Consider the following 12,576-nt stretch of genomic DNA (forward strand, 5'->3'; position numbering starts at 1 on the left):
GTCTGCCTTACTATTCCTTTCTCCAAATTAGAGAGCTAAAGGGTTGTTAGAAATGAAAACCTCCCACACACACCCCGAGAAAACTGTACTTTGCTCCGTTGAATCATAAGGGTACACTCGAGGGACAGGAAGATCAAGCGTTTCCAAAACTTTGGCATAGCCCTTGGTTAACTCAAGGGCCCCAGGAGAGGGGACTTGTCCTTGGGATGTTAGTGCTGCTTTCTGCTCCGTGGCCCTGCCCACAGCCACTGGGGAATCCAGATGGCGTCCCTCTTTGTTCTGTTGAATCTCAAGGACATTGCTAGAGGGGAATGTGTGTTCTGCATCAAATCAGTCACTATGGAATGGGAATCATTATATATCATATAGATGTGTTCTTCAAATTTTAGGAATAAATCTGATTAACTGTCAATGCTTGCATATCTTATTTCCCACTTACATGAAAGTAAATTTTACTAGTCATTTGTGGGCTTTTGAGGGACAGAGAGGCATCATCTTCGCACTTTTCGCTCCTTTTGCTTTCCAATTTGCTGTGAAACTGTTGCAGATCACAAACCAAGAGCATGTTGTTAATTCCATTACAAGAGTGAGCAATAGTGGGAGTTCTTGCACTTTTAAAAAATGCCAGGCTTAGGAAGACTTGGAAAATTGCCCACAGAAAGTCCTCAAACTGTAAGCCCTTGCACAGTAGTACACGCTCATCTCAATTACACTCCTATTTTTCTGGAAGCAATCATTTTGGTCATGGTGGCAATGCCATATTTAATCTGTTTGAACTCCAGTGAGATTGATAGCCTCTGATGTCGTTTTTATTCCCTTCATGTGTTGCTCAACTCATCTGCAGACTGTTCTTTTTAACCCATTTTTAAGCTCTTTATATCCATTAGTCTTTCTTTAACTATAATAATGAAACACTTACAAAATCATGCATATTCAAATGTTTTTTTCAAACCATTTGCTTATCATGTCCATTTTAGGAGCATGTTATGTTTAACTTTGCCTCCTTTCTGCCCCAAATCCTCATTGTCATGCAACAGTTAATCGCCATTTAAATGTTTACAAAGGTTTTGTCCATCTAGACGTTTTGCACATTGTTTTGGTGCTCCAAAGAAAAAACCATATGCAACAATACTGCAAATTCTGTAACTCTGGTTTCAAACACAAACAGTCCAAACAATATGAATGCACAAACGTCCCCTCACCCTCAGAGTTCTCCCCCAATCAGCCTTCTTAAAAATCTAAGCAAATCCATATTTTCATTTAAAATGTAATGATGCATTATCTGATCTACTACTCCAAGCTCCTTCCCATAGCAGGAAGAGCATTCATAATTACGTTTAACTGCTGAAGATCTGCAAAAAGAAAAGAGTAATTGACAGTTTTACTTCTCTTTGTCATAGTGGCTTAAGAAAGATGTGGAAAACGACTCAAACATAATCCCTTCCTTCCTCTCTCCTCTCGCCCCTGTCTTTTCAGGTACTTCCAGAACTTACAGAATCTTAGTTTGGCTTATTGCAGAAAGTTCACAGACAAAGGTTTACGGTACCTGAATTTAGGGAATGGATGCCACAAGCTCATCTATTTGGACCTTTCCGGCTGCACCCAGGTTTGTCTTTCAGTCTTCTCTTTCCTGTAGCAGGCGAGGAAGTCCTCTGGGGGACGGGCTACATCCAGCCCTCATGTTATACTAACGCTGTGCACGGACTGCAGCACACTTTTCAGAGGTTTTGAATTACACAGCCACAGCTGCTTTAATTTTCCCCAGGATCGCTACTATAGGCTCTTGGCTTCCTTCCACTGGAGTGTCACATCCACACACAGGCCGAGCTCATTGGATGATGAAACACACCACTTCTGTGTAGATACTTTGAGCACAATTATAATACCAGAGTCCAAATATTGAAAACTTCAGAATTGCTACCAAGATACAAACACAGGAAAAACGTTTTGGGGGGAGAATTTGCAAAGCCCTTCCTGAAAAGTCAATGAATTCCCTTAGGGGCTTTCAAAAAATAAATAGCTTTGGGTAAAATGCCACAAGTGCTAAATGTAACAAAGGAAATACAACAAAGATTGTAATTTTTAAAATTGCATTGTATCCTGGGGCTAAATAACATGAAGGTTTGAGATCTACATGGGGAAATAGTTAACTCTGAGGGAACAAGATGAAGGAAAATTGGGTAGAAAACAGGGTGGAGTTGTGGAGGGTAGGCCATAGCACTTTGGACTGCCTCATTGGTAGTTTCTCTGCTCTATTTTGGTAGATTTAAGTCATGATTCTTTCAACTTCTTTTCTTCCACCTCTGTGTATTTTGTTAATATTAGTATCATAGTATGATCATCCTTCTATGAAAATAATATAATAGCACAGATGAGAACTGGGTAAAACATTGATAGTTACCAATTGTTGAGTTGTTACTACATGCCAGGCACCATGTTGAGTGCTTCACACAGATCAGATTCATTCGTCATACAAATGCTGTGTAGTGTGTACTGATTATGCCCATTTAGAAATGAAGGGACCAAGGCTCCCAGTACCAAGTGAAAGCACGTGGTACTGGTGCCCTTATAAGCAACTGTTGGTACATTCATGGGGAGGTAGAGTCCCCTGGAGGGAATACAGGCATAGTATGGGTTTCTCCTCCAAGTTCTTAAATGGATAGAACTTAGCTACTCACCGTTACTGGCATACCATGGTCCCCTGGTACACCAGGCAGTAGGGAGGATGTAGGGGAAAGGTGGGGAGGGCTCTAAGCTAGGCTTGAAACATCTAGAAGTTACATATATTTCTGATCTACTGATGTGTAGCTTGCTAAACATCAACATCTACCATCACTCTAGGACTGAGAGGGGCTTAACATTTTCTCCAGCTTGACTAAACTCTAGCCCTTGACCTCCCTTTCCTTAGAGCATTTATTTTAGAAAACTTGCAACTGTACATTCTTTCTTTGCTCTCTTTGAGATAGATAGAAACCTCATTTAAAGCTTCTTGCCAGTTTTACAACCCAGGAATGTCTTCCTCAAGGGCCTGGGAGCCATTCTTTGATATATAATCATTAAGGGAAATAGCACTGGTATCTCTCAGACCCTGTGGAAGGGTAGGTGCTTACCTCTGCTATGGATGTCAGTTAGCAAACACAAATAGCCTAGTTACAGAGAAAAATATTTGCAAGTTCAGGAATAACTCAATGTGCTTGACACATCCCTCTAAAGAGACATCCTCTAGGATTTTTCCACCAGCTCACCCAGCTCCCCCAGAGTGTAACTTACCTCCTTGTTCTTCTCAGTTTCCACAAGGTAATGATTGTAGCAACAACATACACTTCATACACAGACACACAAACACACATACACATGTCCTAAGGATACATATTCTCAGACACAGTAAAGTCAAAATGAGAGGCTTCAAATCAATGTGCCTCTGGCCAGAAATGCTCGTAAAACAGACAGATATAGTGCATCTATTTTTAAATTTTGAGCCAACATTTAAAATTTTGGAGTCTTCATAAAGGAATCTAGACTTCCACGTTTCTCTTAAAAAACTGGAAAAACTAGTGAAATTGGGCCTGCATTTGGCCTCACCCCTTTGAAATGGATCACGCTGGCCTCTCTTCCACTCAGTAAGGTCCACACATGTCCATACACCTCACCATTCAACAGCATCGCCTGCCTGTCCTCAGTGGGTATTTAAGTTTGGTCTGAATGTATAAAGAATAGATTTCTTTTCCTGATTGTCCCTTAATTTTTAAGTCTCAAACCACAGTGAAGCTATTATTTCACATCACTATGCAAAAGAAAAAATTTCTTTTGTTCATCCGTCTTCCACTACCATTTGTTTATTTGATAATTCAACAGAGATTTAACTCTAGGTGTCAGACACTGTTTCAGTCACTGGAAATTGTGCCACTTGAAACTGAGCCCCGTTAGGCCCACTGGGAGTAAGAAATGGGCTCGTTAGGAACCACAGATATCTTAAAAATGGCTGCTGCTCTAAGTGCAGAAGGAATTGGTAAAACTTGGATGTTGCTGCTTCGGAGGGATTTGTTAAATTCTATGAGAAGTCTCCATTTACCTCCCCAGCTCTGGGTGTGAGGACAGTTTCACTCTTCCAGGCCTACTTGTATTGCTATGACAGTACAAAAATCGTTTCAAAGAAGGAAAATCGATGATCCGATGATTCACAGATTTCTCAGGTTCTCCGCTTGGAAACTAAAATCTATTTTCTTTTTATAAGTTTGGAATTTTGCACTATGAAGTCATGTGTTAATGTATCTGCCCAAGAAGAAAGGTCCTAATAAAACAAAGAGACTTGAGGATTGAGGTTCACCCCTACCTGCCTTTCGCTGGTGTTAACGGAGCGCCGGCTGCATACCCTGCACGGTGATGAATAAAACAGCATCCTGTCTTCTAGGAGCTCTGGATTAACATAAACGAAGTATGTCAAGGGCTAAAATTTAATGCAGTCATGGCTGCCCAAAAAAGGAAAGATGTATTTATACGATATTGTGGAAGTAGTCTAGCGATACTTGTTAGAAAAAAAATAAATAAATGCATGGCAGAGAACTGCAAAGAAAAGTGAAAATCGATTACACATGTTTTAGAAATATTCTGGATTCTTTTAGGATTGGATAAAAAGTGTAGGTGCATTAAGTAATGGGACTGATTTCCTAACGAATACCAGCATTTGCACACGTACTTGCCTGTCATCACGTTTAATGTGGTTGAGGTGATGCCTCTGGTCAGTTTCTTCACAAAAAAGCCTCTGCTGGATCGGCCCCGACTGAGGACAGAGCCACTGTAGTGACCTCTTCCACTATCCATTGCAAAACTCTAACCATATACTTATCACTTTGAGCTTTCTTTTTTCACTTTTTAAAACCTCTGCTTTTTTTTTTCCTTTTTACATGTTAAACACAAAAATACGAGAAATTAGAAGCAAAAAATTTAAATTATCTGAAAACTCACCACCCAGAAATAACAAACACTATTAACGTTTCAGGGTAAGGCTCCCCTGGTCTTTTCTCTATGTACAGTGATACTTCTTTAAAACTAAAGTGGATTATACAGTACACATATCTTTCATTTAATAGTTCATAAAGTTAACATCTCTCTATTTTATTAAATATTTTCCTAGAACTTACTTTAAATAGCTATATAGTATTCCGTGGTATCAAAATACCAACGTGTATTTAATCATTCATTATTGGCCTACCATTTTCTGCTGTCTAACTTGTGAGGAAAATTCTCATAGTCAGATATTTCCATATGTCGATGCAATATTTTGGTATGAGTTTTTAGAAGTGAAATGGTCAGAGGATATAATTATTTTTAAGGCCATCCATGCACAACAAAGGTAGCCAATATAAGCTTATCATAAATGTAAAATAATGTCTGATATCTTCAAAAGAATATTATGTAAAAAAAACTTAAGCTAATTTGACATTGAATATGATATTTTGTGTTTTTAATTTATATTTATCTGATCACTTGTAAGGTTAAACCATACCCAGACACTTAGTAAATATTTGTTGATTAACAGCATTCTTATCGCAATAGGCTGTCATTGGTGAAATATTTTTTAAATTAATTAAAAACTTTCTTTCAGAGCCAGAGTGCAACATTTTCTTTATACTGTTTTCAGAAGAAGGAAAAAAACCAATCTACATTCATTTAACAAAAAATTCTGGTTAAATCAGTTGAACAAATTTAATATATCTGCTTCTATATTTACTGTTTACTTGAAGTTATAAAATCTAAGCTTATGCCATAAAAGAATTTTTCTAAAAACTATATTTAAACACAGTTTGGGAAGACTTTTTGGAGACAAAATAGCTTTATTACCAAAAGAAAGTACCCTTTCCTGTGGTCCTTTGTTATCTAGGGTCAGGGAGACATCTGGGGACAGCAAATGGGTCCATCTTGTTCTCTGCTCTGAAAAATGGTGTGTGCTCTAACCTCATGGCAGACATTTATCAGATGCTTACTGAATATCTGGATTCATGTTTAGTTAAATAGTGAAAGTAATGAACTGTTTTATGAGATGCTGGTAGTTTTTCCTTTACACCTCATACTTTGCTTCAGAACCACTTCTCCCCTTTCTCTGTGGCTCTGCAGAGCTGTCACTCATGGCACCTTGAGAGCAGCACATGATAGCATTTGGGAGCCTGGGTCCTGGGGCATTTGCGTTATGATCCTGAGTTTGCCCTTTACTAGTTATGAGACTGGGGCAGGTTCCCCAAGCTTTCTGTATACCTCTGTTCCATATCTATGAAATGGGGAAAATACTAGTACCTACCTCATAAGTGTGTTGTGTAAATGAAATGATTTCATACATGTAATGTGCTTAGAACAGTGGCTTCATATAGGAAATGCTTAGGAACCATTAGGATTTTCCTATGGCCATTGAGTCATTTGATCCAGGCCTAGACAATCCTAAATTCCGTCTGCAGTGGCTATGATTTTTCCAGGAGAGGAGGACCCTACCAGAATCATTCAGAATCCTTCTAGATAGTCAACACTGGGAAAAATAAATTCTGTTTTTCCTGAGGTTGCAGGGCGTAAGTCTAGGCTCATTTGTGGTTCTCTTAACATTCATGCACATGTCCTTCTGTGTATTCAGCAGACACTTGTATTGGGTATACAACACTAGAGTTGAATGTGGGCCGTGAAGTATGTGTAAGTTTGGTTTTTGTCAATACTGTTAGTTTCCTGAATTGGCTGTGTCAATCCTAATGATATTTTTATGATTTAGAAAACTCATATAGAGGGACACCTGGGTGGCTCAGATGCCAAAGTGCCTACCTTTGGCTCAGGTCATGATCCCAGGGTCTTGCGATCAAGTTCTGCATTGGGCTTCTTGCTCAGTGAGGAGCGTTCTTCTCTCTCGGCCTGCCTGCCAGTCTCCTGCTTCTGTGCATGCACGCTCTTTCTCTCTGACAAATAAATAAATAAAATCTAAAAAAAAAAAAAAAAAAGAAAAACAAGAAAACTCACATAGCTATGATTTCTCTGGGAAAGCTAATGCCGTGGCTCTCCATACTTACTCCCAATATTTACCTACATAATTTATTTGCATAGCAGCCCTATTATTAAGGTGCACTACTGTAGAGGCAGGAGATCAACATTCAAGCCTAGAATGGGTTTCTATCCTGCTAAGTACTCTTCCCTTCTCAGAAATTAGCAATACGTCTTTAAATCATCTCATATTCACTTCCATATTAAGTAGGTTTCATTAAGCTTCCCTCTTTTCAAATATTGTTTATCAAGCATTCAGAACCTTTGTTGGTGACCACTTTCACTAAAAGAAATTAAGAAGAGGGAATTAAAAATAACTTTTCTCTGCCGTTTTGTAAAGCAGGGGAGAAAAAGTACTCAGGGAAAGAAACATAACCAGGAATTTTTATTTTATTTCATATTAGATTTACTTTATTTTATTTTACCTATTTTGGAACTCAGGCACCAAGAACAGATTTAATCCTAGTCCTCAGTTCACGGCACACTTTCATTATCAGTCCATGCAAGGCCACTCTCTTGTTTTATTGATTCGCTTTTATCCACATCTCCCACTCCTGTTCCCCTCCCCCTACATAAACAAACCTTCGAATTTGTTTTATGTGGTTTCTTATAAGGATATATTCTTATATACATACAAGTTTCCTCCACTATCCAAAAGTAGGGCGTTCCTATGAAAACTTTCTTGAGCAGAAATGGCATAAAGCAAAGAAGCAGTTACCACTAATTTATACGGGAACATTTTTGAGTGCTCCCTGACCCCAAAAATAATCTCTTAGGCTTTCTGATATCTTAAGATGTATCTTGCTAATGGATGCACAAAATAAATAGAGATACAGCACAGATGTTCTTAGACACAGCTGAAACCTTACGGCGGCGTGATACTGAGATGCTGTGTGGTTCCCAGGGAAGGTGCCACTCCCCCCCCCCCCCCCCCCCCCCCCCGCTGGGCTGCCTGCTGTCTCTGGAATGGCTCACTGCAAAATCCTCTTTGCATTTCTTTTGGTTGGTAAAAACAGGTACTAATATAGGTCTTTTCTAAAAGTGAAGTAGACAAACGTGAACTTTCGAAAAGAAGGGGATACCTATGTATTCTTGCATTCTTATATTGTGGTTCTGTCTGTATGTATTTTAATTCTCCTGAATGATACTGTGCTATACATCTTGCTCTTTTTGTTCTGACAATATTTCTAAAGTTGACTCCCTTAGTCACCTCTTCTTCTCTCTAAACCCTTAATCATAGAAGGCCCCAGGGTTCAGTTCTTGGTCCATTTTTCTTCTCAGCCTACACCTACTCCCTTGGTGATCTCACCTAGATCATGGCTTTAAATATCACCTACAAAAATGAACAAATACACACACACACACACACACACACACACACATAAAGATGCTTACTCACACATATATACACACACATATGTATGTTATATGTATAGAGGAGGGTGTTTATACATGTATAACGATATACATGTGTATATGCTTATATGAGTATATATATATGTATATAAGACTATATATACAGAAGTAATATATGTTTACAGAAGTAAAATGAATATATATGATATATATAGAGACACATATATATGATAAATATCTCCAAACCAATCCTCAAATTTTAGACTCATATCTTAAAAAAATCCCTGCTCTAAAAAATAACTCCTTGCTCCATCTTCAGCCTTCCCCATGTCACTTAAGGACAGTTTCATGTTTACAGTTGCTGAGGCCAAAAATCTTGGCGTCATCTGTTACATTGAATTGTAACCCCCCCCCCCCCAATTCACATATTCAAGTCCCAATCCCTAGAACCTCCTTACTTGGAAATGGGGTTGTTCCAGATGTAATTAGCTAAGATGAAATCATTAGGATGGGCCCTAATCCAAGATGAATGATGTCCTTAATAAGAAGGGGACATTTGGACACAGATATATGCATACAGAAGAGTGCCATATGAACATGAGAATAGCCATTTACAAGCCAAGAAGAGAGGCCTGGACCATTTCCTTCCCTCACATTGAAGGAGGGAAGGAACCAACCGTGCTGACACCTTGATCTTGGAATTTTAGCCTCCAGAACTGTAGGACAACAAATTTCTGTTGTTTAAGCTACCGAGTTTGTGGTACTATGTTACAGCAGACCTGGCAAACTAGTATGTTATCTCGGATGTTCTCTTTCTCTTACACATGCCACATGCGCTCTGTCAGGAAGGCCAGATGGCTGTGACTCCAGAACTCCCTAGGATCTGACCATTGTCACTACCTCCGCAGCTTCCAGCCCAGCCCGGGTCACCATCATCTCTTGCCTGCGTTATTGTGCTGGCCTCCTAACGGGTCTCTCTGCTTTCACTTCTGCCTCCTACAAGTCTACTCTCAACTCAGCATGTAGGGTGATCCTTTTAAAACCCAAGTCAATGTCCTTCCTCTCCTCAAATACCTGGTGAGGCATCTCATTCACTCAATAAAGGAAAACCTCAGAAGGACCCTCGAGACCCTATGCAATCTGTCCTCTCCTGCTACTCTCCCACTTACCAAAACTCTGCTCCAGTCACACTGGCTTCCTTGCTGCTCTCTTAGCACACGAGCTCTTGCATCGGGAGGTTTGGCACTGGCCATTTTCCTTGCCTGGAATCCTTCTTCTGTGGCTATCTGTGTGGTTAACTGCCTTACCTTCTTTATGTCTTTCCTCACACGTCCCCACGATGAATGAGTAAATGGATAGAAAAGTATCAGCTAAAATGCTCCAAAGATATCTACATTAGTTCCCTGTTAATTTTAGCAGTCTCCAAAAGCTCTTGTTTCTTTCAAAATCTAAAAACAGAAAATCTGGGTAGGATGAAGAATTTTAATGGAGAGGACAAAGCTTTCCTAGCTGTCCATGAGACAGTCCCAGTGCAGAGGGCAGTGATTCCTGGTTAGGCTTTCCCTTTATCCTCTGCTCTGTTTGTGTGTAACTCCAAGGATTCTCCTGTTGATATTATCATTGGGTGGCCACTTATCCTAAGATTAATGTATCCCCAACTGTGTGTGGCAGTGGGTCATGGCACTGTGTAGGAAGCCAAGCATGGAATGACCACAGCAATGCTGGGAAGGAAGGCTAGGGCTATAGCCAATCTCAGGCTGAAACGCAAATGCCTAGAAAACCAACAACTCTGAACATGGAGTGAAAGAAGGAACCAGATGAAGGCCAAGGTTCCAATGTACATGTTAAGATTGAAGAGAGTTAAACCAGAGAGTTAAAGAGCTTGCAATAGGAGCCTCGACCTCTGTGCCTCCCCTGCTCTTCACTTCCAGCCTCAGTTGTTTTACTAGGCTCACCTTTTGCCCTCTGCTTAGACACCCTCACACTGACCCTTTCTCCCATTCACCAGGTGAACTTTTACATATCCTTTGAGGCTTTGTTCAACCACAACCTTTTCTAGGAAGTCCTCACTGGCCCCTCGTTTCCCCCAACCCAAACTAGGTTATGATCCTTCCTGTGTATTCTTCTATCATTGTATTTCTGCTAAGCATTCTCTATGTATTCAGTAGTCTGCTTATTTGTCTGCTGTTCTCCCCACTGCGGGCTCCTTGATGGTCAGGGTAGTGCCTTATTTATCTGTGTATCTGTATCCTTACCACATAATATAGTACCTTGCATGTAGTAGGATTGTGATCAATGTTTGATGAATGAATAAATGAATGAATGAATGAATGAACGAAAGAAACAACAGGTAATCTCAGGGAATGGCCAGCAGGTGCTTCAGGTGGAAGCTCAGGAAGTCTGTTAGGTAGCTAAGAAGTTGGCAACTTGCCAGAGCAAAGTCTCAGAGTCTTTTCTTGTTAAGGGTGGAGTCTGACATTTCTTCAGATTTAGGGGAAGGAAAGAGCCTAGGAAACTATGAAATACTGGAGTGAAAGTATTCATCAATTATTTTTCAGTCACTAGACCCAAGTCAACAAAAATGAAAAGGGATAGTATCCCAGAAATGTTCAAATGACTCAATGCAATAATAATTGGTTTATCAGTAGTTCTTGTACTGTTAAGTCTCTCTCTGGGACCCACACATCTTAAAGGTACGTTGTGCAAACTGCAAACGGGAAGATTCCAAGGTCATTTCTCTCTAGGCTACATATTCCAACCTCCCCTTCCAGAGAGGCAAAGATCATGGAAGGTCTTACTTGTTCACCTCTGGGGATTGTGGTGGAGGTGGGCGAAAGCCACAGAGCCATGCCCAGGAATGAATGTACTAGCCAAATAGAAAGGAGATTGCATAAGCAAAGCAAGAGTAGAAAGCAGTTTCTCTCCTCTCTCTCTCATATAGCAGAAGGCAATGGGATGGTGAAAGGAGCCCCAGCCTGGAGTGGGGAGACCTGGAATCTAGTCCTTGCTATGCCACTAACCACTTGCACAACTCTGGACAGTTACTTGGTTTTTCTGCCTCAGTTCCCTCATCTATAGAATGGCTAGTTAGGGCCACATGATCTTGGAGTTCCTTTTCAGCTTTAGAATTCTGTGCTTTTCTGCGGAAGTCTGGTCCTTGGCACAGAAACTGGGAGTGGAGGTACAGGTTTGCTAGGTTATCAATAAGGGGTAATTTGAACAATAAGAGTTGTGCGACCAGCTAAACCAGTTGCAAATAAGCAGATTATGTACCAAAATGAATTGGCGACAGTTAAATTCTAAATTATAATTCATTTATATTTGATTCCATTTTCCTTTATCCTGTATTTTAATATACAGTAATAATAATTGCTATCATTTGTTGGGTACTGACTAGGTGCTAGGTGTTGAGGTGAGTGTTTTACATTTATTATCTCATTTAATCTTTATAAATAACTATATGAGGTGGGTGTCATTACTCCCATTTGAGAGATGTGGAAACTGCAAAATTCTGTGCTGTAAACATTTAACAACTGGCAGGGAGCAGGGAAAGCCCTGATTTTCAATGGTTGCTGATTTCCATGGTATAAATACTCTCACCAATAACTATATTTCAATTTACCAATGCGAAGTCACTGAAGAGAGAGTTGGGAAGAGAGGTGCAGTGATATACCATTATGTAATATTTTCACAGTACAGATACAAAAAACATAAATGTCCCCAAGAGCATAGGTAATAATAATATGTAATAAAATAATTAGGGAAGTGACGAGTTCGAGTATTCACCGCCTTTGTTAATATAACTTATTTAATTTTAAATTTATATTATTTAATTTTTAATCTGGCTGTGGGGTTTTTTTTTTTTTGAAGATTTATTTATTTATTTGAGAGAGAGAGCACAAGCAGGGGGAGTGGCAGAGGGAGAGAAGCAGACTCCCCGCTAAGCTAGGGGCTCCATCTCACAACCCTGAGATCATGAGCCAAAAGCAAGAGTCGGATGGCTTAACCACTTTGAGCCACCCGGGTGCCTCTAATCTAATCTAATCTAATCTAACAATTGGCTTGCAGAGTTCCTAAAAATTTAATAATTTGCGCATGCAAGCTGGTATAAACTGGCCTCGCACACCACTGAAAATGACTGTAAGACAGAGTAAGCAACTTGCCCAAGGTCACACAAAAAATGTCTTGGCCAAGATTAGAACTTTG

General features: G+C 39.8%; 2 protein-coding genes across 3 annotated transcripts in view; one reads left to right on the forward strand and one right to left on the reverse strand.

The window, feature by feature from the left end:
• Window positions 1-5,413, reverse strand: part of LRRC17 (leucine rich repeat containing 17) — a 34,373-nt gene extending 28,960 nt beyond the window's left edge. Inside the window, exons 1-2 of one of the 2 annotated variants that reach the window (XM_057304360.1) lie at window positions 4,334-5,372; window positions 1,547-1,917 (exon numbers count right to left, since the gene is read on the reverse strand). The gene's annotated coding sequence lies outside the window, so the exon portion shown is untranslated. Of the gene's footprint in view, window positions 1-1,546 lie in introns of both variants that reach the window. The other variant, XM_057304359.1, reaches the window with a different exon arrangement.
• Window positions 1-12,576, forward strand: part of FBXL13 (F-box and leucine rich repeat protein 13) — a 209,662-nt gene that overhangs the window by 123,235 nt on the left and 73,851 nt on the right. The window contains exon 12 of the mRNA XM_026504143.4: window positions 1,477-1,606. Within this exon, the coding sequence (XP_026359928.4) occupies window positions 1,477-1,606 (130 nt within the window). The remainder of the gene's footprint in view (window positions 1-1,476; window positions 1,607-12,576) is intronic.

Source organism: Ursus arctos, unplaced genomic scaffold, assembly GCF_023065955.2.
Source record: "Ursus arctos isolate Adak ecotype North America unplaced genomic scaffold, UrsArc2.0 scaffold_3, whole genome shotgun sequence".
NCBI lineage: Eukaryota > Metazoa > Chordata > Mammalia > Carnivora > Ursidae > Ursus > Ursus arctos.